Consider the following 26,470-nt stretch of genomic DNA (forward strand, 5'->3'; position numbering starts at 1 on the left):
AAACCACGCAAGAGAAATTAATATGGGATCTATTATTGTACAATGGGGAAAAAAGATCACGAAGCGAATGTAATGGTTGGGCGCAGATCCACAGATAGACTAAATTACTGTGGACAATATTAGGAATAGAGTTATGCATACGTTATCTATTTTCTTCGTTTTTTTTTTTGGTGCGCTATTTGTTGCAAAATTTTCATCTATTAGATGTTAAGAGGTAGTATTTGAATAATCAAATTTAGATATTCGTATTATTATCTCTACGCAACCATGCTTGAATTTAAGTCAGTATACAATATTAGGACAACAAAACCACTTTTTCGTGCGAAATTTACCGACATAACAAGAATTATTGACTAATATTTTTTCCATATTTGGTATTTTATATACGACCAATTCGGGCTGAATGGTATTATATAGAGCAAAGTTCCGTTTGAATAAGATAAACTTAGCATTTTGTTGATCTACCCTTAGGATGCATAAAAGTTTTTATCGCAACGAAAAAAATCCTTCAGGCGCATTTTTTTCGAATAACTACACGATTTCCTATACACCATTTGCCACATTTACGTCCCATTGGATGTACGATACAAAACATAGTTTTGCTGGAGAATGACATTCTGATTTATATTGAAGTTAGTCTTAATCCACGGTTGTCCGTGATCTTTCAAAACATCGATATAAACAAACTTTGATCAAAACTGAAGTTTTGTAATTTTTCTAATATATTTTACACGGCTCAATGCATTACCATAACTAAGCCGTGGGTCTTTCATGTATTTACAAGATGTACAAATAAAAAAACGCAAAGTTACTGCCGGTCCGTCGCACAGTGGCACGACGAGTGACAAAACCCTAAAAATTATCTGATGGAAAATGAATTTTTCACATGTCGTTGAAGCAAGTGATGTCGATGATTTCTATTCAATTCGATTCCTTCGAACTTCGAATGGTGATATCTCAAGAATTACACGGTCGATTAAGTAGTTTTAAGTTTTTTGGAAAGAAGAATGAATATACTGAAACTAAACTATAGATATGAGCTTTTTGTACAGAAATGATTTGCCTTTGTTCTGTATCAAGAAAAAGCAATTGAAAAATTCAATGTCGTATCAGTAATTTATCTTTATACGTCTTCCAATTTTTGAGATGGTCTCACATGGGTCACTTATTTTAAATCTGACTCAAAATTTAGTGTAGTTTCAAGATATACATGCCTCATCTTGCGCATTTTTGCGCCGAAGTTGTTATATCTATGTTTTTGAAAAGACCCATATGGAGACGCCGTGTAACTTATGAATATTCTTACAAAGCGGTTACCTACTCAATATCATATTACTGAAAAAATTGTGATATTTACTAGTTTTGGCAACCATTTCTGCTATCCGATGTGATTGTTTACTATTGTAAACGTGCATATTAACCCTTTAACGACCAACGCCTTGAAATGAAATTACGTAAAAGTAGTCAAAAAAAGAATTATGGAATTTCAAAACTGATAGCAGAAATGGATTCAGCGACCCAAAAATAGTTAAAACCCCAAGTTTTAGCCACATAAATTAATTTTTATAATTTTGTCGCAACTTTGTATGGGGAGGTGCGTCGAGTCGTGTTAACGCAGCTTGCTGCTACGTGTTAAGGTCCTTTTCTTTCGGTGGTGATGCAACCTCTGCGCAAAGTTATCCATGGTATAGTTCCTGTACATAGAATTGACACGTAGGAATTGCTGACTATATGTAACGCCTTGGGTTGATTTGCGATGGATGATCAGGTATGAACCATGACACTTACAAGCGTATGATGGCATGTATGAATCTATTCTCCTCTTAGACCTCTTGGATATTTCTCGGGGCAATAATTCGGCACGTATGCGTTTTGTACACTCTGTCAATGGTAAAAAATTTCTTACAAGTGAAGATGATACCTTAAATACAGCAAACGCTTCGAACACTGAAGTCGCTTAGTCTAGATGCGGTCTGTTACCAAATATCGCTTCAATTTTGCTCTGGATGAAATTTTTGAGGACATTGGATTAGCCTGCACATGTTAGTACCGAGATATTCGCATTGTTGCCTGGTTCCTATTTGAACGAATATAGGGTGCCGAGGACTCTTTGTTTCTTTACGTGTGGTAATCATTTACCTCCCAGCTGAATCTACCCTACTCTGACTGAATGTTTCCGGCAGTGGAATTTCTCCGGATACCAATGCGCGTTTCTTTGGGCCATTTAGGTCCCAGCTTTGTCACGATTTACTCGGGTAGTCCCCGGCGTGGAATCAACCCGATTCAATCTTTCCAATGGCGGAACTTCTCCCGGTGCTAATGCCATTTGGACGGTGCTAACTCAATCGGACTAAGTGGCAAAATATCAAAAATAAGATAAGATAATTTCACTTTTGTAATATGTTAAAATAAGCATGAATCATGGCTAAAATATTTTTGAATTATAATGTAAAGGATGCTGCGATTCAAACTTTAAACTTGTTTTTCCCGATATCAATACAATGTTTCCCAAATATGTCGCGATTTATTCGGATATTCCCCAGCGGTGAATTTAGCCTACCCCGACTGAGAAATCCCCAATTGCAAAATTTTTCTCCCGATATCGATGGCCGTTTCCCTGGGTTATTTAGCTTTCAGCTTTGTCGCGATCTGCTCGGCTATTCGCCAGTCTAAAATCTACCCGAATAAATCTTTCCGATGGCGGAACTTCCCCCGTTTAGGAGCCCGTTTTCGTGAGCCATAGAATTCCCAATTATGTTGCGATCTACTCGAATAGTCCCTGGCGGCGAATCTACCCTAGCCCTACTGATAGATCTCCGACGCGGTATTTCTCCCGACTCCGTTACCCGTTTCTTTGAGGTATTTTTTTTCTAACATTGTAGCGATCTACTCGGATAGTCCACGGCGGTGAGTTTACTCTACTTTTTCCCGACAGTATTGTTCCGGCAATTTAGTATCACTGCTTGGCTCGTGGCGTTCGGTGTACCGTCGTCTCGACACGTCTCAACTACGATATTATTCACGTTAACTTACAAGGGAGATGCTGCGTGTTCGAATCGATGTACGTTATATCTGAAACAACTGAGACCAAAAATGATAGAAAGATCAAATAGAAAGTTACTGTTCTGCCAGATCGAGCGAAACAATATGAGCCTGTGATTCCAGCTTCCTTATTCCGCCGAATCTTAATCCTACTGCCATTTGGCCGTCGAGTCAGTTTTCCGTATTCACTATCGTCCCCCTGAAGTACCGCAATACAAATAGCACCTCAGTATCCACGACGATACACTAGCCAGAAGACGCCCCTTGCTACTGCTTGACCTAGCGTTGTTGGGCATAATTCTCGCTAATGAATTGATAGCGAATGCGATAACTTTGCTCTCCCGGAGGACTATTCGACGCATGTGGTGAAGTCAGTGGGTCGTCGATCATCATACCAAGTCGTTTCGAGACTCTGACATGTTCCCCGATAGTGATATCTACCGTTGCAGTAATTTGCAAATGCTGATTAGTAGCATCTCCGTTTTGTAATGGGTTATCTGTAAGTTCGCTCCTTGCATCCAGTTTCCAATAGTGTCGATCACCTCCATCGCCAGCATTCCAGGACTTTCGGTTTATCTTCCTGTACCGTTATAACGATGTCGCCCGCAAAACAGATGACATCTCCATCCCTAGAAAGCATTGGACTCAGAATTGTGCCATGTGAGACACTTGCCGTGATTTTAATCAGTATCAATATCTTCCAATAACGATCCAAATAGCGTCCACTGTAGACTTGCCTTTACGAAATCTGAACTGGTGTTTCGAGAATCCGGCTTCCGCACTTTGTAAATGTGATCAGCCTGTTGAGTATAATCCTCTCCCTAGTGTATCTAGCAAGCATAATTGTCTATGCGACGGAGGATCATCAGAAGGCTTATCTGGTTTTAGCAACAGGAGCAGCTTTTCTGTTTTCTATCCATCCGGTAGGTAACCCTTGCATAGGAGTGTTTTTGGAGCCCCTTCCATAATATGTCCGGGAAAGCCTAGATTTCCGAAAAGTTGTGCATATGCGATCCAGGTGCGCTTGCTTCATCTCTAAATCTTTCGCCGCTGTTACGGGTCGCTCGTTGGAGACTTGTGTCACTTCAGTACCTCGCCATACAGTATAATTGGCAAGATCGTTGGGCTGCGATCCGGAAAAATCATGCAACGATGATCTTAAGTTTGCCACACTGCATGTTTCTTTCCAGGGGTTGGCCCCAGTGTTTTGGCACAGCTTCTTAAAGCAGATCGATTTGCTCCACTTAGTGCAGCCCGGACCACTATATTTCGCTCCTCTCAGTCTTCTTCGGTACTTGCTCTCTCAGCCTTTCAGCTCAAAGACAACTTGTGCGGAAACCTCTGAATATCTTGCTTCAACAGTGGCGTTTCTTGACATGGTGGAGTCGCTTGCTCATGTTTGCCGCCAGTGACGGACTAAAAAAGGTTACGTCGAAGATGGATTCCTGACTGTCTCTACGAAAAGTACTACTGTCACCTCATTACATAACCTAACATCCAGCTTCGATAGTGCTTTCAGTAGGTTATTCACACTTGTGTTGATACGTTTACTTCGTCACTCCACTGCGTTCAAACGAGTTTGAGACCACTTCTATGAGATATTTGGCCATAACGTGCAATCATTCCCGCTCTCTCCGTCACCCAGTTACAGTTATTGATAGAGCCTTGATACAGTTCCACAATGTTTGCAACGTCGCGCTTAGTCTTTTGGAATGTGTTCTTTCAACCCGCATTTTCTACACACGTCAGATCTTTCCGGGCCTTTGCAGCTTCCAAAACATTTTCTCCCCCAACTTCTTCAACTCCGATTCGATTCTCACTTTCGAATAAACTCGCGTATGTTATTCTTTTGTGCACTTCGACGATCAGTACATCGCCCTTAATTTTTTCCCGACGAGGTTGCGGTATCTTCTTCCTTGCCTGCATTAGTACACGTAGCTGGTTTCAGATACGCCACCGAAGAGTCAACAAAACCTTAGTACTAAAATTATATTACGGAACTCTGATCTCCTATTTCAAAAGATTTTGCTGCCAGTGTTATACGTACAGAACATTTGCATGGCTGCTGTGGTCTTATTGCACCTGGGAACCGTTCCTGTCTGAGGCACGAACATACGGCGACTAGTTCATGAAAACAGCGTAGTTTTTTACTGTGTTCATATCCAAGTGTGAATAAATGAGAAAAACACAACTGTACCTCTGTCACTTTTCTGCGATGATACTAGCATTTTTGCCACAGGTAGGAGCCTTCAAACTATATGCAGTCGACCGCAACGAAGCTTGAATATTTTCAATGATTACCTGAAAATGGAAAATTTCCACTATTTGTGTTTCCGCATAAGCCAAGAGCTTCTACTCTTAAACCAAATAAGAACCATACTACTAAATTTACTGGTTTGAATTTTGCATGGTCAGATCAAGTTAACTTACTTTTAATGATCACATTGAAGGAATCCAAGCAAAATGCAACAAATATATAAAATATTTATACCATCTTCTAAACAGGAATTCTAGGCTCTGCCTAACGAACCAACTATTAATTTATAAACAAATATTTAGACCGGCAATGCTATATGCAATGCCAATTTGGGCTACTTGGAAGAAAACGTTTCAAAGGGCTCAGAACAAAATTCTGAAAATGATTTTGAGGCGTCTCCCAAACGAATTCCACAGACTTGCAAACATAGATACGAACAGTATTATAAGCAATTTTTGAGAAAAATCGTTGCAATCACCAATTACAACCATTAGTCATCTGTATAGTGTATAAGTTAGTTTATATATACAACAGTACCTTTAGGAGGGTAAACATAATCTTTTACAATAAATACGACACCCTTCAAAAGATTCTTAATGATAAAACGATCATTAAATGCCTCCTATCTCACTAGCAAACATTAACTATTATAATGTTTTCAATTTTTAGAGCCCACCCTAAATGTACCCGAACTGTTGGAGCTGTACAAAAGGTCCTGCGCCAAACATGATACTGTGCCTTTACCGGTAGTCACCGAGCACCTGCAGGAGCTTGATCTTTCTCTACACCAACGAGTTCCGTTACTCTCACTGAAGGATCAGAATCTCAGCCATGGGTCTTGCGAAGCTCTGGAGGAAGTATTTAAGCGGGTGCAGTACCGAAGTATCAATCTGTCACACGCCGGACTTGACGACAATAGTGCAAGCGCCTTGTTCAATATGATCGAATATTACGAAGCAACCAATGAGCTGGATATTTCCGATAATCTCGCTATGACCAACAAATGTTGGGTAGATTGTATAGAAATGGTTAAAAGAAGCCAAGCGTTGAACGTCCTTATTACTCGGGGACCCGGAATATCCGAACACTACGCCTCTAATCTGGCAAAGGCGTTGAATACTTCTGCTCTACATACGCTCAAACTAGAACACTGCGAACTAGCTCAGAGGCCATTGGTGATATTGTGTAATCTGTTGAAGAGGAATACGGTTCTGAGAGAGCTATCACTAGCATATAATCAGCTGACTTGGGAGGATGCCAAAACTATTGCGAGTTTGTTGGAGTCCAATTATCACCTCCAATTGCTGGATATCTCAAACAATAACATTGGGGTGAGTGTTTATACACAATATAGTATATTTTAAGTTTTTAAATATTTTGACTCATTGTAGGACAACGGCATAGAACTAATTGTCAACGCACTGATCCAACAATCAAACTACTTTCAAACAATGCAGGATAGAAAAAAGAAAGGCGAATTAAGCATTGCCGATCTTTCCAGTAGTTTGAACAGCATAAACAGCAACAAAAACTATTTCCCGAATCCGCACAGTCGAGCTTCTCAACTTTATCAATATCAGCATACGCCGAAAGGAACGCATCGCAAAGACAGACAAAAAAAGAAACAACAGCAACTAGTAACTGTGCCCCGTTTAGCAAGCGAAGCCACACCACCGGTGCTATTGGATGCCACTCCAATGACTCCACCACCAACGCCGGCTTTACCAAATGCAAGCACCCCTTCGGATGTTGTTTTCCTCACGTCGCCCAAATTGCAATCCCCAGCAGTGATATCCCAGGAAAAGGAACCGCCTCCCCCTCCATCTCTCCAGGAGTACACCACACCAGATGACTCGTTAGAGCTGCAGAAGCAGGACGCGAATAGTACAAACGATGATAGCGGTATTAATAGTAGCGTTTCCAGCGATGTGGACCAAACGAATAGTGATAGCAGCAATGTGGCGTCAGTTGAAATCGATCAGAAGCAACTAGAAACTAGTTGCTACGAAGAAAAACATTTGGTTACGATGGCGCCATTATTGCCACCAATAGCATCCGATGAACGGATTGACATGGTTTCATCCCTGTTGGAGAGCAGTAGTCAAACAAATAACGATAATCAAATTGACTGTAGCTCAGTGATTGTAACTGGTGATAGTGTGAATGATAGTGGAGGTGGAAGACGGCAAGTTCCTGGTGATGATAGTGAACAACAACTTATCGAACTAACATTTGACGTTGAAAAAGAAGAACTGATTGATGGTCCCAAAAAGGCGAAACTTGCGAAGCAAGATATTCTTTTAAACAAGTTTGAGTCGATAATACCGGAAGACAAGCATGTGAAAATAGAAATCGAGCAAATAGATCTCAATCCACTCGATATGAAAGATGCTATAGAAGAAGATACGCCTGAGATCCGTGCTGAGGACTACGACGATGATGAAAATCTCAAAATTGTGGAGGAGAATCTCCTAGTAGATAGGAGCATCAATGAAAATAGCAATGCAAAGAATAATGATCTAGAGACCAAAGACGAAGATGGAGACAGTGGAGATAAAAATGGGACAAGCGACAACGATGACAGTGCGTCTCTTGCTTTGATCCCTCTAAAAAAAGATGAGCTCCAATTACGGCTAGAAAAGTCGAAGCAACAAGAAAAACAGGACGACGAAATTGACTCTTTGACCATAGCTCCTCTACCGGTATCATCATTACAAATTGTGGATGAAACAAACAAGATAGATCTTACTCCGACTAGTGCGTCGGATCAGTTGGCAACGAGCCCGCTTAAAATAGTTGAGGTGGAAATTGTGGATAAGCCACTGTCTCGCTCTTTGGACAGCACTGGATCAGCAGACTTCAACAGTTGCTTTTTAGGGGGTGATCAACCACCGGCCTTCCCCAACGAAAGATCATTTAGTTCGGAAAGCCTTAACAGCGAAACTTCTGTTGACTCCAACGATTCCAAAAGTAGCCTCAAAATTATTCAATCAAAATTTGCCAATCGGAATGGCACCCTCGAACGTCAACAGTCAAATTCGAACAAAGATGCACAACAAACCGAACAATCACCGGCAGCGCCTAGTGGACTGCAGGTGTTGGTTTTGTGGAACAATGAAATTACACGTAACTCGTCCCACAGTTTTGCAGAGTTGATTGAAAAAAGTTCTACACTGGAAATCCTGAACGTGGGATGCAACTTGTTGTGCAACGATTTTGTCGCAAACATCAAAGACAGCCTTAAGTGTAACAACAGTTTGACCAGTTTGGGCTTACAAGGGGCACATCTGTCCGATAACGGTGCTAAAGTGATGGCGGAGGTGATAGAGTTCGGTGGCAATTCTACGCTTCAGAGGATCGATATGAGAAACAACAACATAATGGCAACTGGGCTTGACTATCTCAACGAGGCTCTAAAGTCGAACAAAACTGTGACACGAGTTGATCTGGACGAGATTCCTCGGAGAGCGGGGGTAAGTTGATTATATTTTTGCTAGTCCATATTGATCAGTAACATTCACACAGTTGCACTTGATTTTAGGAAAATGTTGGAAATGAAAAAGCTTATCAATCATATCATCGCTGTTGTATTCTTTTTTCACAGGACAACTCATTAGAAGTGGGTTCGGAGTACTCAAGACTGCTAAACAACATTCGTGCTCAATGTGAACGCAACAAGCACCCCACGGAACCAACTGAGCCTATCAGCACTTCAATTAAGCGAGTTCGTGCTGCGCATCTCAGTTCACGCAAAATCTCGCTAACCTGCACATCTATACGTACACCGCCAAACACAGCGGCGAGTGATAAGCACTATCAACATTTGCTGGATCCGAGTAAGAAAAACGGTGGGCGATTACGTTCTCCATTGCCAAGTCCGACTCCATCTCCCATTGCATCACCAGTGCCGAGTCCGTCACGCAATCGGTTCCAGGTGACACGTGTCGGCGAGTCTACCGGGAGTGCTAGCAGTCTCACGAGTATTAACAACAATGCATCTACCTCACCATCGCCGTCATCAACTGGTAGCTCGCCGACATTGTTTTTTGCTGCCAATTCACGTTTTCGTGTTGTAACTGTTGAAGAGCCACCATCGTCGTCTGTGGCTAACTATCGAAGTGGGAAGATATCATCTTCATCATTATCACCATCGCCGCTTGCTACTAGTGGCGTAAGTCGAGTGCCACCGAGCAGCAGCAATTCCGCACCCGCACTGTCGTCATTCGTCAGTTCGCCAAAGTCAAGTCCATCACCATTGTCGCAGTCGGTTGCTACGAATATACCATCTCCTCCGGCACTTGTTCAACATCTAAAACAACAAACACCACCACCACTTCAACAGCACACACAGCAGTACCCTCTGCCTCCAGTGTTTACAACACAAGCGGCCCCACCGACATCCAAGTCCAGGCATACACGATTACCTTCCACTAGCAGTACATTAAATGATTCGATCATTTCGACGACCTCGATCGAAAGTCCTGATCTTGAAGTGAAGCGATTCATGAGTGTAGGCACTGGGATGCATATAAGTAGTGGTACCGCACGGACGCATTCCTCCACAATGGATGATAGCTGCTGTTCGTCTATCAGCAGCAGTATCGACTCAAGCGACAATGTTCACTTCCACAACACATCGATCAGTTCAGCGGACGAAAGTTTCGATCTAGTCGTCAGTTCGCCCTCCTCGTGCTCGTTATCGGTAGGATCCGTTAGCACTGCACCCGTACTTAAAACACCCTGTGTCCAACCGTCGGACTGTACACTAGTAGAAGAACAGCAGCGAATCAATCTAACCCCTAACGAGGCTCCTAGCTTAATCAACGTTAATCTACTGAAGGTGAAAAACAACAGCCTTTCCAGTTTGGAAATGAGTTCTCAGGAATCGTTGTTCGATGTGCAGGAACTATTGTCGCTATCGTCATCGGGGGGTGGAACTTCGCTAGTTGGTGATGCAACTAGGCTGGCCCTGCCGACTAGTGGGAATTCCAACGAGAGCACTCTAACGTCTGTTCAAAGCCTAGGCAAAGACAAGCAAGGTAGGTTGGAAGATGGTGGTAGAATTAGTTTGGAACAAACGCACGGCAAAACAGTTGATTGTTGGTTTAAATTTGTGATGTTTATGTAATTGGGTTCGTCCAAGGCTAAAATAATGAGTTGTTATCCTATCAAGAATGTTCGTTACTTCGAGTTATTGTTGAAATATTGCTGCTTAGATGAACATCGTTTATATATATTTTTTAACAACGCGTAATTATCACTACAATGGAATCATTCGAACAGGAAGTGGATTTGATGATCGTTTTAACTCGCTTCAGATCTCATACAAAGTTTTTCTGTCAAAATTCGTCGCTGAATTTCTCTAGTGGTGTCATTCCCGGCAGTTAGCCTAACTACTTCTAAGTGACGCTCTATTATTAGCTAACATCATCTAAGTGAAGCCATATTATCTATAACCTTCCACAGAATAACAATGGGTCTGGGTAAATTGGTATAAAGTCAATTGGCCTAAGGTCATTTAACGGACATTTGGCATAACGGTTATTTGGCATAATTTTGAGAATTGATCGCTCTAAAGGTCATTTGGCATAATTTATTTTATTTTAACGGTCATTTGGCATTGTGAGGGTCATTCGGCATAGCGGCCATTTGGAATAATTTTGAGAAATGATTACACGGGAGGTCATTTGCTTTTTTCTACAGAGAAACAGACATAATTTCAGGCTGCGCGAAATAATGTCATTCGGCACAATTTTGAGCCGTGCTGCTGCTGAAGATCCACAATTAATTAGTTCATTCTCCTTTGCCAATTAATAAAAAACATTTACGCCTAATGTGGCTCCGCCATATCGCTTCAACTACTGTGCTGTCCGACATCGGTGTCGCTCTGCCGGACAAACTAATTCACAGTCCCTATGTTTGAGAACCGGGCAAACGAGTGGATCGCACTTTGCTTGTGAGGGGCCGCCGCATCCGACGGAAAGGCGGTGAACACCTTGCCTCGGTTATGCCGATAATTCAATATATGTAAATTCATTCAACAAATAATCGTTTTGAAAATTTGCGATATTCAGAAATGATAAAGTTAATTATCGTCTGGATCGAACGGTATATTTTTTGAAAGAACTGCTAATAAGGTAAGGAAGGGTAATAAGAATTATTTTAATTATTGAAACGCTGTAGGAAAAAAGTATCAAAAACGCTTTTATTCAATAGCGTGATGGAACACTAAGTGCGGCTATCGAAAATGTGCCATTTTTATGTAAAAATGTCTGGGGAATCGATTGCATGTTTTAAAATGACCGCAAAGTACGCTATCCTGCTTGTTTTGCCCTAATTCCCCTTTTTGTCAGCGTTTATTTTTATTATTGGCTATATAACTTGGAATAAAACTGAATGCGGGCTACCATAGTTAGTTCTTATGGGAAAAAGTCCAAATACTCTACAGAAAACAGGATTGTCTGCATAAAACGTTTTAAGCCGTTTTACCGCAATTTCTCCCAATTGTTGGGCTTTTACTTCACTCAACATCTTGGAAGCAGGCCTAATGCCACTGAGCAAAAGCGAGCGAAGATAGATAGAATGACTGCACGGAATGTGAACCCGTTTTACCCCAATTTTTCCAAACTCAAGAGAGAAATTAAGCATGACTATATATTTCGGAAAGAGTCTACATTCAATTGATCAATAATTGTATTGCTTATGTAAAATGGTCCTGGGAATCGATTGCAGATAGTCAGAATTTACCCCGTATTCTTCATATAATTCAAGATTGAAGTAAAATCAGGTTTTACGTTTAGGGAAGAAGTCGTATACGGCTCACCCAAAGTATTTATTTTTATGTAAAAAAAATCCGGGAAATCATTTAAAGATAGTTATTTGGAATTTGCGGATCCGTTTTACCCCAATTCTTTTAATAACTCAAGTGTGAATAAATCTGGCCCTTCATTTCAGAAAGAGGCTGAATGCGACTGATTCTTATATAAAAAGTCAACTTTGAAGCGGTTTGAAGTTATTCCTTACTCCACATTTAAGAAAAAGGTTGAGTACGGCATATCAAAAGTAATACTTTTAATGAAAATCCAAGAAATTAATTACAGATAGATAGAATGACCGTACGTAACGTGTGAACCCGTTTTACCCCCTCTTCTTATGTCTCGTGTTTTCCGATAAACCTAACTACATTTCAGAAATAGACTGAACGCGAGTTTTTTTTTTTAAATAAGAAATACTACTTTTCATCAGCTGCGATCAGCCGGGAAGGAATTTGGGGTAAAACGGACACAAACGTTTAGTGCGGTCATTCTAATTATCTCCAATCGATTCCCCGGTTTTTTCTACATAAGAATTACTACTTTTTATTTATTATATTATTTACTTTTTATCAGCCGCATTCGGTTTCTTTCCGAGAAGCACTGCCTGGTTTAACTTCACACTTGAGATATGGAAGAGTTGGGGTAAAACGAGTATACACGTACCGTGCGGTCATTCTAACTATCTTCAATCGATTCCCCAGAATTTTTTGCATAAACCACTTTCCTTTTGATCAGCCGCTTTCAGCCTCTTTCTGAAACGTAGAACCAGGTCTAACTTTAGGGAGAGGGCCATTTGGCATAAAGTCATTTGGCATAAGGTCATTTGGCATAACGGTTATTTGATCACACTGAAGGTCATTTAGCATAACGGATATTTGACATAATGGACATTTGGCATAATTTTGCTAAGTGATCTCACTGAAAGTCATTTGGCATAACAAACGAATGTGTAGTTTACCAGGTGAATGACCCATAAGTTAAGCACTAAGCAATCATAATAATGTGTTGTCATTTATTACCTAATATTGATTAAATTTCGAGTGAATTTTTTGCATTTTATAACTGATTTGGCTTTTAAATATAAACAGTTCTTTTGAGTTTCCTGTTTCAAATTTTTGTGCTTGTTCATTCTTGAAATTATAGATTCTTTACTACGACATACGTTTTAGTATAGTATAGTGTAGAGCTGCGATTCACTTGACGTATGTTTTGTTTTGGGTATTATTATTATGATCGCCAGTGAGTTTTGGTTTTTCATGTTTCAATAATTAAAATTATCCTTATTTTTCTTTATATCATGAGCTGTTCTTTCGAATTATTTACTTTACCATTTGTGGATTTCGTCATGTCTTTCAAACGATGATTTATTGAATGAACTTACATATATTCAACCGTCGGTTGTTACACTGCTCTAGCACTTGGGGCGAAGCCAGTGCAATGCAGCTTTGCCGCATAACCGAGGCCGAGACTGGACGAGGTGGCCGCCGACCCGCTGTCGGAAGCGGCGGCCCCTCGCAAGCAAACCTGTGATCCACTCGTTTGTCCGGATTACTCAAACATAGGGGCTATAAATTAGTTTAAGCGACAGCGATGTCGGTCAGCAGGCGACTTGAAGCGATGTGGCGCAGCCACATTAGTCGTAAATGTTTTTATTAATTGGTAAAGAAGAATAACCTAATCAATTTTGGTACAAGTTCAATTTTAGTACTATTGATAAACCAAGTCATTTAAATATTTAGATAGTTGCCGTTATGCTCAAACATTTGATCTACACATCAGCTGCTTACAACTGCATAATATACTTTCCCTCGAACGATGAACGTTATTGTCAACATACAATCAAAATACATAATACATACATGGAAAGATATACTCAATAAACATCCTGGTAATCAATAACTTTATCATTACATATACCAGTGCCAAACAACCGTTATGCTAAATTACTGTTTTCCTTAACATAAAAATATTTGTACGGAAAGACCAGCACTAGCACGGCTTGAAATTATGCAGAATTACGTGATTTCTCGCGCCGTTTTAAATTGTGTTTCCCTGTAGTTGAAAAAATGGCAAATGACCTCCAGTGTGATCACTTCTCAAAATCATGCCAAATGTCCGATATGCCAAATGTCCGGTATGCCAAATGATCTTCAGTGTGATCAATTATCAAAGTTATGCTAAATGACCTTTATGCCAAATGTCCATTATGCCAAATGACCTTCAGTTTGATCAATTCTCAAAATTATGCCAAATGACCGTTATGCTAAATGCCTTATGCCAATTGGGAGAAATAGGGATAAAACAGGCACACATGATTCGGATGTCAGTCTAATTATATTCTAATTATAATCTGGACTTTTATACATAAGAATTACCACATTTGATCAGCATCATAAAGCCTTTTACTGAAATATAAAGCCGGCATTCATTTCAAACTTTAGTTGTGCGAAGCATTGGGGTAAAATGAGTGCATACGTTAGAATATTCTCAATATTCTAATTATCTTCAATCGATTCTGTGGACTTTTATATAAACACTAATTTTAATTAGCCGTATTAATTTTTCTTCCAAGTTATATATTCAGTCTTGAACATAAACTCGAACAAAAAGGAGAATTGGGGCAAAACGGGCATGATGGCGTACCGTGCGGTCGTTGTAAATACTTGCAATCAATGTTTCAGACCTTTTTACATAAAAAACACCTTTCCTGGTAAACGTCATCCAGCCTTTTCAAAAAGTCGCGTTTTGGGTCCGTATTTTCCCCTTGTGCGCTGCATGGAAAGCTCACTACCGATCATAATTATAACCCAAACCAACATACGTCTGGTGGCGCGCAGTTCTAGTGTGCTATATCAACAAAAACCTGTAAAATCTACACTGTACTACAAAGTAAGTCATAGACCAACAATTCATAATTAAATGCCTGGCGTCCAAAAGGGGCTAGCCCACAAATTTTCCGAAATTTTCATTTTTGCATTTTTTTTATCTAGATCGATCTGGTGATCCACATGGACTATCATGTGAGAAATTTGAAAATAATTTAGATTTTTTGCTATTAGCAATCAAAGTTGACCATGGAGATAAACACAGTACTAGCTGGCGTCCAAAAGGGGCTAACTCCATGTTGTGTCTTATGGAAATTCGAGGTTTTAAGAAAAAGTAGTCCATCGATTCGGCATTAGTAAATGTTATGTTGTAGCTCACATATCAGTGATCTCGATATAATATCGGATTTGGTTGTGTTGCACATTGACGTTTCGGCCCAAACAGTCGTTCCTAAAGGTGAATGCCGCTCACATACATGCTATATATGGTTATTTTCAATCTAATATATATTTTTAACCTTATGGTTCATTCGCTGATAAACTGCACATGCGCCTGTTATGCCAAATGTCCTTCAGTGAGATCACTTCTCCAAATTATGCCTAATGTTCATTATTCCAAATGTCTTATAACAATGTACTGTGCCACACAATATGCTAACAAACATAGATTTTACAACTATAATAGGCACAATACCCCATCTATATTTTCGATGGGAGTCTGTCTTCTTGCTCTTATGTATTTTGGTTTTGGTGCATTTATGATCAATCAATTCCTTTTGGCTTCAGACTTCAGTCGGATATATGTCTCCATCATTGTCTCAATTTTATACGCAACAATATCAACGTAAAAACTAATCTGACACCATAACTCCCCGAAATTTAATGTGACTCGAGAGTGTCCATAATTCTCCGATTTGTCGCTTTGATCAATCGTGTTAATTTGTTCGGAAACCCTGATATCGATCGATTGAAAACTCGATGCGGCTTTAGAATCAATACACAAATGATGAGTTAGCTCGTAGTATTCGTGACACTTCTATATGAAATCGTGAGTATTTGGTTCGTAGTGATGCGAGTACCAGTTTAACCCGCTTACTGATTTTGTTGAGTATTGTGTTATGCGATTCCCAATACGCATTGGACAATTATGCGTAGTGCGGTAGTCTAATTTTAATAGCAATAAATCCACGGATAGCGTAACCGAACAGCACTGTATATACTTACAATGTTTTTCACCTCGACGTCAACGTTTTCTTACTACAAAATTAAAATATAATCAACTCTGTTACCGTGCGTTCATTTCCATTGAAGTTTAAAACCGTTTTCCAAACTATCTTATCCTCCAACACAGCGGTAACTGGGAAGCCAACGGAAAAGCCGCCTCGTGTGCGCAAAACATCGTGGATAGCGTCTATAGGTACCCATCCAAAAGCCGACAGCAGCTCAACAGCTCTCTCCGGTAGCAGTGCTGGAAGCAGTTCCAGTAGTGGATACACACCAGCCATCGAAAAGTTACTAGCCATCTTTAGTCCTAGTAATTTGTTTTCCTCCAGTAGATCTAGTCCGCCGAGCTCTGAGTGCGGTGCTGTACCGACAAGTGCTTCAACGGGTGCAAAAGAGAATGCACCTACCGCGAACCCACCGTCGCGCAAGGAAAGTCCCATGGGTGGCCTATTTCAGTGGTCAAAATCGCCTAAAGACGAGGAAAAAGTGCTAAAAGTGAACGTTTCGCCGGAAAATACAATCACGCCCCAGCATGTTCAATCGGCGAGCCATTCGCCACAAACGCCTCAGTTACCAACGTACTATGTGGAAAATATCTCAAGCCAACTAAAAGCGGAAATAAAAGAAAACATCTCACCGGAGAACACCGTCACGAACAAATTGTTTGCAAATCCATTGCAACCTGCTCAAATCACAACTCCAACATCAACGTCAGCTGTTCCGCCACATCCGAAAGTAATATTTCGCCTTGGGGATGATTATGACGAATCTGAAGACGACATCGATACTCTAACAAGCAAATACGGCAGAGGAGCGGGAAACGGGGGTGGTTCCGCAGAGTTCATCAAACAACCCAATCAAGCACCGTCTACATTATTAGGAACTGGCACCGGAATCAACACCACTACTAGTAACAGCGGTATCAGCATCAGCAGTCACACAGCAGCAGAAGGGACGCCCACAGCAACCGGCATCTTACAAACTAGTCATCTTGGTCAACTTGCGCGTGATTCCCTAGTTACAATGTTCAAGAACCCATCGCTTTCCTCACAGGATTCGAACCGGTCAATTGATTCACTGGCGGAAACAACCGTACCGACACAATCGTCTGCACTATTTCCTCCGCATGATCCAGGCGACAAGCAATCCCAGTAGCGTACTTGGGCGGAACATAAGAGTGTCGAATTGTTGATATGAGCAAACCAGGTCCAGGTAAGCCAGGTTTAGTCAATCGTAGCCTCCAGCATTCAGAAGCGCTGTAAATTTGGCAGGGTTTCGGATGACATGGTTTGTCCTGCTCACACGTCGTTGGCATTTTAGGTTATTCTACCGATTGATTTTGCATTTTGTCTTATCGAAGAAACAAGTAATTGATGTGCCTTCTTTAGAAGCGACCGGAGCGGCGATAGAAGAACAAGAAACCAAATTAAAAGAAAAAAAACGTTACACAAGAGAAAGTCTGGAAAAGAAGAGGCTAGAGCATTAAGGCAGATAATAAACTACCAACCGGTGGAAGCCATGCCGAGTAGTGAAAGGGTAAACGGAGTGGAGGACAATATGATATAGGTAATGTAATTCGAAGCTGAGGAATTCAACTGTGTTTTGAGGTCTAACAAATGCGATTTACGCACAAGGTATGAAGTAAAACATGGCAGCTGATACGGGAGTTATGCTTGATTTTAACACGTGTTATAGTTACACTTATTGTGTCGAGAATATTGCATGTGGTAGAGCTACACTAGGGTGATCAAAGTTAAAAGCAAGGAATATTTTGGTGGAGAATATTCGAGCGCTTTAAAGTCATTTTGCGAGCTTTGGTTGTAAACCATTTTCACAGAAAAATAATGGCGTTGCATTATTGTAGCTTCTATTTTCACAAACCATTCCGTATCGGAGTATGTATGAACTGTCGAGTCGTTAGTTCGAGCTTACACTGTCGAAATGTTGTTTCGATAAGATAATCTAAAAATAATACGAACCGGTTTTATAATTCCACTGCTTCAAACCAGATTATTTTTTCCTCCTCTCCGACTGAGTGAATGTTTGTTAAGAGTGATTGTGTTATCTGCAAAACTTAATGAATTGGTTGAGTCTCACAGAAAAAATATCACCAATTAAAAAACACTAGCAAACGAAGTACTTATACAAAAAGACAAATTGAGTGCTGCGTCTAAACTACGAAACGACGAAAAATGGATTAAAATAAACAAAACTAAAGGTAATGTCAAAGTACTGAAGAAAAATCTGAGTATTAAATAAAATTAAATGAAGTGAAAAGAAAGTGTAATTGTGTAATTTAATCCTCTTTCAACACCATTGTGATATTAGTTTTAATCTACACGATTATTTTAATAAACGAATTGTAAGCATAGAAGGAGAGGATTAGAATGAGTGATTTTTTTTTAAAGAAAATGCGAGAGTTTGAATGATTTAACAAAGGCAAGCTTCTGCCTAATAGCGATGGTTTCTCGGATCGCTCCGATGTTCGCTGAATAAAACAACATATGTCTAAAACGCTATCTATACTCTATTTTTGAATACTTTTTGTATTCAAACGTCATAACTATAAAGCATTTTGTATCTCCATCATCGGTATCGTTTTACGAGAGTATCAATCATCCCTATTGTGCCAGCGATAGCGTTCACAAAAAAGGGAAACGTGTGACAGAGACAACACAGATTGTAGGAAATCGAGGTCCCTTGGGTAGCACCCTACCGGTATTAAGAACATTTCAAAATTCGAACTAGAGTTACATGGGTTAGTAACATACGAAAGGCAGCAATAATGAAGACTATGCTAATCTTATTTCACAGCGCTTCTGGGCAGGATTGTGAAACGATCGATGATCTTGTCGATGAATTGTGTTTGCCAATATCCGCATTACGAGTGAATGATACAACAAATGAAAAATAGTTATAGAATAGGAACCGAGAAAATTAAGGTTTAAATCATAGCGGTAAACTGAATATAAAAATGGCAAAATTGTACTCCGAATAAGGCAGGATATGAAAGAAGCACTTTTATCGAATTGGGTGTTAAATTTTTTTTTTCATTTTATTTCCCTGTCGTTCTATTACGTTCCAATCGAAACTGGATACTATGTCTGTTTGTTACCCAATTTACAATAATTGAAAACTATTGCTAACCGCACTTATGGATTCATTGTAGCTACTGAGTTCTACCATCTCGAATACGTGTCGCACGGGGTCCGCCATCAGTAAACCATTTATCGCAGAATTGTTTCAGCAATAATAATTTCAAAGTCAGTGTTCTTTTTCTCATGGTGGTTTCGAAAAGTACCAGGTATGCATCATTATTCTTAATGTAAATATGTCCAGGGACTGTCTGAAAATACCGCGCGCAGATTTCTTCAACTCGATTGCGGCAACTACGCACTCTTCGTTAGGCCGAATGTGAGTGTTGATTAGCTGACACCATACATCTACATTTGGTTTGTAGTGTGTGAGTACGAGTGGTTACTAAAGAATTTTACCAAAACAGTAACACTAGCATGTTTCGGACTAGGCCACTGTGCGCAAACCTTGAGTAGCTTGACCACCGGAAACCGAAGTTGACGCATTTCTGGAATGTATTCTGTACAGTAGTTGTCGGTGCCCAGATATGAACACAGCGCTGGAAGGTCACGAGGTGGTGGGATAGTTGCCACAGCTGAAGCTTTGTCTGGATCTGGTTTGATCACAGTTCCATCCAGTCTGTCCAAGACTGGATACATAAAAGCAGCATTTTTCAATCCTCATCATGATCATGATCTCCTTGTGTACGTCCACCAGGTAGGCACAGGTACCATTGTGACCACCGACTGTTGGAATGCCATCAGCACTGATTTAATACCCGGAGTGAATATGTGATGAGCAAATGTTGGTTCCGTGGATCAATCTCTACGTTCACTTGCAATCTTCGCAAATATGTCCTCAGTTAGAGGAACCGCGTACTGGTTGGATTTCAAAATATTATCCACAGTCCCGTGGAGAAACCGGAACAAATACGTACAGCTCCGTCCGACCTCTGTACTATCCATTTCGTGTGCTACGGTGTAAAATGTAGACTTCCGAACGCATAGTGTGGAACTCAGACTTTGGGTCCCCTTTGAGTGTTAGCAGAACTTTCGTGTGCAAAGTCCAATGTCACTAGTGAAGATCGTCGGAAACTATACGCGAAGTGCTTGAGCACTGTGCGTTGATGAATCGGTCAACTCCCGTAGGCTGTCCGGTACGCCTCCAAAACTGATCGAAAATTATTGTATTGTCCGAAGCTGAATCCGTCTGTAGCTGAATCGGGACTTGGTCGTTTTGGATCTCCAGAAGAGGTGGACCTCTGGCAGACATTGTTGATCAACACATTCTCGAGAAATCTACACGGTTTCGTTTAGTTTGGCGATCAGTCGCATGCGGATGTGTTTTCATGCTGCTCAATCTTTCATCTTTGTATATTTTGCTCTTCATGCACATTGTGTATGACAATAACCAGCCTGTGTAGTTGCCCATGTGTTATTGTTAAAGTATATTATTAACCACCATTGGGATATGTTCAAAAACTGTGATAGACTGTGGAATATGGTTCTTGTTTGCGTCTAACATTTCTCACAGTTTATCTAGATGTTTAAGTTCATATTTACTTGACTGACTTCATGACAGGGCGGCACAAATGCATGCACCAATAATTTCGGATTTCTGTAATCAATCAACGAAAGCAAACTAAACAAATTAATTTACGAAACTGCATTCCTCAATCTACTCCGTTGCGCACGATGCTGCTCAACGATCTGTTACTGATGGAAAGGACGGGTTTTTAATCGATCGTTATAAACTTCGGTTGCATTCTGCTCCGATGGTTGCCCACTCAGCGGTCCCTGGCGTTTAGATGAGCAAATCTCTTTTGTTTGTGTCGAAAGAACACCTGATCGACTTACCACACTCAATTAAACTAGAAGATCTATGCTAAACCTGCAACATGCAAGTACTGAAAAAATGGCTCCCAATAGTCTGAACGGATGTTCAGAGCATCTTAGACTGTAATAAGACTGAAAGTTTTGTCAGAGACGGTCGTATGTTCCAGATATGAGATGATTAAATTTATTTTTCATTTCTCCACATGACGCTTCTCGTCTCACACCTTTTCAAGAAGCTCGCTGAACGGTCGTTTTTCTTTCATACAAATGAAAAACAGGAAACCATAGTGTTATTTAATTCCGCTCCAAGCTGTTAAATGTAATCTGTACATACGGTTTGTTCCTCTCCTGTACTTTAATATGGAAATCTACGCAAACAACTCAATGGTAAAAGTGCTTCAATCATATTATCAGGTGCATTCAAAACTCACATGTTCTACAGAAAAGTTTGTGTTGAACTGAAAATAAAACGAATAGATTGCCCGTAGGCACATATTTCCAGATTACATAGGGAGAATACAGCCTATGCCTGTGGGTCTGATGCGTGGTTTCAGGGGCAGTAAACACAGTGAAAACTAGTTCTACAAAAGTACATATAAAATATTCTTGTTACTTACATTTCGGCTGTTTATTTATATGAAAAAAGATAACACGTTTCGTTTGTCCATAGTAGATAAGAGTACATTTTTGTTGTGTACTTCGAATTAATTTCGGAATAACCGTGAAATGAAATGCAAAAAAAAACAATTTTCCTTAATATGTTTGAGAGCAACTTCGATTTCTCAGTGTTTTTTTTTCGACCGCCAGATACTAAAAACAACATTAGCAGCAGATATTGTTTCATTTTTTTACAAGTATCTTCATTAAATATTTCTGTGATACAAGATAGTACACTTGTGATAAATACGATTATTTTTTAAACTTAACACTGAAACAACTTAATTAAACAAGCAGCAAGGAATCATACAAATCAGATTTGACGCAGAAAAACAGAGCGATGTTAGGTGAAAGTGCAAATTCCTACGTTTTTTTCTATTTTCCGTATCGAGAACTAACTGGTGACATATCTGTTTAAATTTTGAATAAATTTTAAGCAAGCCTAACGAATAAGTCGCGGGAAAGGAAGAAATCGAATCTGATAGGCAGTGAGGTCGAATAGTGGAACGTTAGCGTCATCGTCGTTTTTAGGCAGTACGTGAATAAACTGCCGTATCATGTCTGTACACTAGTTAGTGCAGTGGGAGAAAAGTTCATACATTAAAAAAGGCCATTTGCAGTAAAGATATAAATTGAAATATTTTCGCTTCATGTCGATAAAAATTGTTGGTTTAAAATGTGCATAACGCACTCGATCCCTTCATTGAAAATTATGTCGTTAACCTTATGACATTTTCGTTTTTGAAGTGACACTAATTTTAAAGTTCCCGTTCGAATTTGTATGGTAATTATTGAAACACTCACTCACTGCACTGGTAGAATAGCACCGCTGCGAAATTTAAAACTAGAATTTTTTCGTTAATCGTGCATCTTTTTTGGCAATATTCTCTACGATAAAAAATAGTAAATCTTACTTGCTTCTTCAAAATTTTTGAAAAGCTTTGAGTTTAATTTCATAGGGTTAGTTATGACTATAGACATTTTATTGAAAGGTGTCCATAGTTATAACAATTGTCTTGCGAACCAATAAATTGTCAAGATACGGATACGACAAATACTTCCGAAATTCAATATAATTTGAACGATCCACTAATTTCTTTAACACTTGCTGAAAAAAATTCAACTTTCAAGAACCATATTTCGCCATACGTACCATGAGTGCTTTTGTTCGAATCGGATTGGTTGAGCGCTCAGATCGTGTATAAAAAAATCAGAAGAAATTCTTTTATTTCCCAAAAAGCAAGTTTACATTGACACACTCTTATGCAAGTCATCAGAGAAACGAATTATCGGTTGCCGATCCCTTCAGCGATAGCACATGGTAAACTTCGATATGACTCTGGTTCTTTTATAAACCGTTAACTAAAGACTCACTGAAAGGGAGCGAAACAAGGAGTAGTAGTTCTACAGAATCTTAAACCAGTGTACCTACAAACTACCCATCGAACAACCTCGCTGAATATCTTCTTGAACTCAAGCACCGTCTGCTAGATATGGTTCGTCGTACAATGGGTTGTTTGCCTATATTCTTTATTTTTAGGGCAAAGAAGTACATTAGTTCAAATAAACACCAAAACAAAAGCATTAGGAAACAGAAATACATTATATTTAATTCAAAACAGCCACATGCCAGCAGCCCAAACATCTGCTTTAGAAGGATGAATAACTCCTGGTCAACGATCTACCCTAATGTTATTCTGTTAATTTAATCAAGAGTATGTTGAAACTCATAAAAATAACGATACACAAACACACCCTTAAAATAACAAGCAAAACAATGTTACATAACATAGGAATATACGAATGCGAAAGTGTCCCACTTCGGTAATTTATGTTCAAATTTTCTCTACCATTGTTATAATTTAAACTACACCTTCCCCCCGATAGATAGTTTCTTTTTCTGTAAATAAAGCAGTAGTGATTACCTAACGTACACGTTGGCCGAGTGTGTTCCACATTTCATCCGATCGCTCCATGAATCTAATGCAAAATGTTGATAATCGCTGTTGTATCCGAAAACGTGCATTGCACAGAGAACAGGGGAGGCATTGTGCATCTCGAAACGAAAAGTTTATTGTATGCACAAGCTTGTATGAAAAAGTCGATTCGAAATGGTTCCAAAATGTCGCCCCAGATTTGTAGATGTTCGAATAAATAAGTATAAAATGGTTTTGTAAAAACTGCATAAATACAGCTGCAAAACCACGGGTCCTTATCTCACAGTCACGTCACTTAGTGACCACCTACCGGCTCACCGTGGCACCTGTTGGTATGTGCAGTGCCTTATGGCCACACCTATGACCGCGTTTCCCATGAGCGTTATGGCGCACAGTATCGCCTAACTGGACAAAATCTCAATTTTATTTTGGATTTTTCATAATTGAACATTTTTAAACAAATTGATTAGTTTTCTTAAAATGTTAAAACTTGAGGCAAACAATTCGATTTTTTGTAGTTTTAGTCAATAAAATTGTCTTTCTTATTTTCACTTGTAATGATAAACTGATGCATACAGTGCCATCTAACGAAATCGACTCACGGATGGGCCGTTGGTGGTCATAATTTTTCTTGTCATTCTAGTACACACCCATCTAAAACAGTCTACGTTAAACTCTGTCGAGATTAAAGATTAGAGGAACTGTTTCTAAATCATGAATGACTCATTAAATTTTCTACTTTTTCAACAGTCAAGTGTTAAATAGTCAGTACATGATGTCATACCCCTAAACATATTTCCTGAGATCAACAGCTTTTACGTTTAAATCGTTGTTTTCTGGAGTGAAAAAATTATATCCATTAGCGTGCTCTCGAGAAAAAAAATGTGTTGCTTAACCCTCCGGAAGTCACGCAAATGACTCACTGAACGAGCAGTCGCAGGTGCTCTAAGACGATTTTGCTAGATTTTCAAAGCAGCGTACACTCAGTGCACTAGCGTGACTGCCGAATGTTAAATATATGATAATTGCCGCATTAGATAATAACAGTATCTTTCGGAATCATTTGAAATCTTCTAAAAATCATATAGTATCAGTACCATTCAACTGAATGTTTCATTTTGTGAGAAGCGCAATTTGTCCATCTTACCCACAGTGGCCATCTTAGACACAGTTCGCCTAAATGATGTTTCCTACCCACAGGAAAGCCAAAACCGACAGAACATATGAGGGGTGCTTCCTGGCTACTGCAACTTCGCTTGAAACACGAACAATTGCAGGCTCGAGAAAAACTTCTGGCTGCTCGGTCGCATCAATAATATTCATGTTCCAAATTTACTGCCGATAATTCCTTATTTTGAAATAACGCTACAGAAATAAAAAATACAAGCTTGCAAAAACAAAATTTTCGGCATGAAATACAAACCTAGTGGATATCACTGCATTTTCAACGAATAGAATCTATTTTTTTACCGTTTCTTCTGTTTTTGCTATCTGAGCTTTGATGCTATCCTTATCACTGGGAATGCTAACAGGTACCGCAGCGGACGTTTCTATCTGATTCAACGTTATATTTGACTCTCCGAATTTAGCATGGTGGTTTTCCAGTAAAATATCCCGCTCCGCCGAGGTTTGTTTTTTAATGCTTTCATTGATCATATGGTCACGATTAGCTCTCCATTTATACTGCCAAAAGCGGACCTCCTCCATCGTTGTACCGCTGGCTTTGAGAATCGCTAGTGAAAGAGCTCCAGCGATTCCACCAAATGCAAAACCTATGACACCTCCACTAGTCATTCCTTTCAGGCCCATTTTAAATTTGTACAGAGCGCCTGTCGTTGCACCCGCTACCAGATACTCATAGATCGAGGATTTGCCACGGTACACCGAAATGATGGTTTGGATACCTCTAAAAATTGGGCACATTACTGGTTAGTCATGAGTGAGGAAAATATGTACCGACGTACATGTAACTAGTTGTAAACAGGGCAAGTCGCCAACCCCATTTGAAAGCGCCTTTCGCAAAGTTCACTGTAACCTGGTCTTGGAGTTTTCTCTGGGAATAGTTTTTATCTTATTAATGACATCAATTCCGTTAGAGTAGAATATATCAAGACTTTTTTTCAATAGGTCCAATCTGCAAAAGAGAGCCTCTCTTTGTTTACTTTCACTTCCGCGTTTGCAGATTAGACCTAATGAAAGTCTTCATATTACCTTTGCCTCGAAGCTAGACTTGAAGGCGGTAGCCTGGTTCCTTTCCATAAAGTTCATATATGCCACACGTGATTGAATGAATCCACCATAACATGCCCCTACCATGAAACCTAGGAATCCAGCTTGGTATATCGAATTCGCCTCGCTGGATACTCGTCCGAATTCGCTGGAATTTAAACAAGACATCTAACACACGGCACTACTTGGTACAAAATATATCTTACTCAAGTGTAACCATTTGATAAAGCCTTTGCTTGCCGGTTAGCTGATCTCCGGGGGCATTTTCGTACATTTTGTGCAGCGGCTCATGTTCCACATGATCAGGGTTATCCAGTTTGAATGGAAATATTCCAGCCGTCACGATGACCCCTCCGGGATAGACGAATTTAACTATTCTTTTCAACATTTCAACAATTTAAAATATATCACTGTTTTCTATTATTGTTTCATAATCGTTCTCTTCGTCCTAGCTTACGACAATTTGCACAGTATCGGTATATAAACAAAGACAGGGTGACCAGATTCTGTTGAAAGATTCGAAAAGGTGTCTGCGTGCAGATGGCGCCGACGATTAGTCATACGAATTATGTGG

At 39.8% G+C, this 26,470-nt stretch overlaps 2 protein-coding genes across 7 annotated transcripts in view; one reads left to right on the forward strand and one right to left on the reverse strand.

The window, feature by feature from the left end:
- The window catches only part of LOC131677500 (serine-rich adhesin for platelets), a 74,295-nt gene extending 50,625 nt beyond the window's left edge, over nt 1-23,670 (forward strand). For all 6 annotated transcript variants that reach the window (XM_058957352.1, XM_058957347.1, XM_058957348.1 and 3 more), the window contains exons 4-7: nt 5,969-6,630; nt 6,691-8,772; nt 8,904-10,338; nt 16,291-23,670. In XM_058957352.1, the coding sequence (XP_058813335.1) occupies nt 5,969-6,630; nt 6,691-8,772; nt 8,904-10,338; nt 16,291-17,318 (5,207 nt within the window). In that variant the 3' untranslated portion in view covers nt 17,319-23,670. The remainder of the gene's footprint in view (nt 1-5,968; nt 6,631-6,690; nt 8,773-8,903; nt 10,339-16,290) is intronic.
- Nucleotides 23,671-24,903: 1,233 nt separating this feature from the next.
- On the reverse strand, nt 24,904-26,369 carry LOC131677523 (RPII140-upstream gene protein). Its single transcript, XM_058957382.1, has 5 exons — nt 26,103-26,369; nt 25,879-26,044; nt 25,632-25,720; nt 25,091-25,573; nt 24,904-25,032 (listed from the first exon to the last, which is right to left on the reverse strand). Exons 1-4 carry the CDS (start codon nt 26,282-26,284, stop codon nt 25,126-25,128), a joined length of 885 nt encoding a protein of 294 aa, XP_058813365.1. The 5' UTR covers nt 26,285-26,369; the 3' UTR covers nt 24,904-25,032; nt 25,091-25,125.
- Between the last annotated feature and the right edge of the window lie 101 nt (nt 26,370-26,470).

The sequence above is a fragment of the Topomyia yanbarensis genome, chromosome 1, assembly GCF_030247195.1.
Source record: "Topomyia yanbarensis strain Yona2022 chromosome 1, ASM3024719v1, whole genome shotgun sequence".
NCBI classification, from domain to species: domain Eukaryota; kingdom Metazoa; phylum Arthropoda; class Insecta; order Diptera; family Culicidae; genus Topomyia; species Topomyia yanbarensis.

Bases quoted from the DNA above. Each gene is read 5' to 3' on its own strand.
- LOC131677523 (XM_058957382.1), bottom strand. From the start codon at position 26,284: ATGTTGAAAAGAATAGTTAAATTCGTCTATCCCGGAGGGGTCATCGTG. The intron at 26,045-26,102 runs GTAAGATATATT...TTTAAATTCCAG, and splicing joins TATCAAATGGTTACACTTGA to CGAATTCGGACGAGTATCCA. The intron at 25,721-25,878 runs GTAATATGAAGA...AACTATTCCCAG, and splicing joins AGTCTAGCTTCGAGGCAAAG to AGAAAACTCCAAGACCAGGT.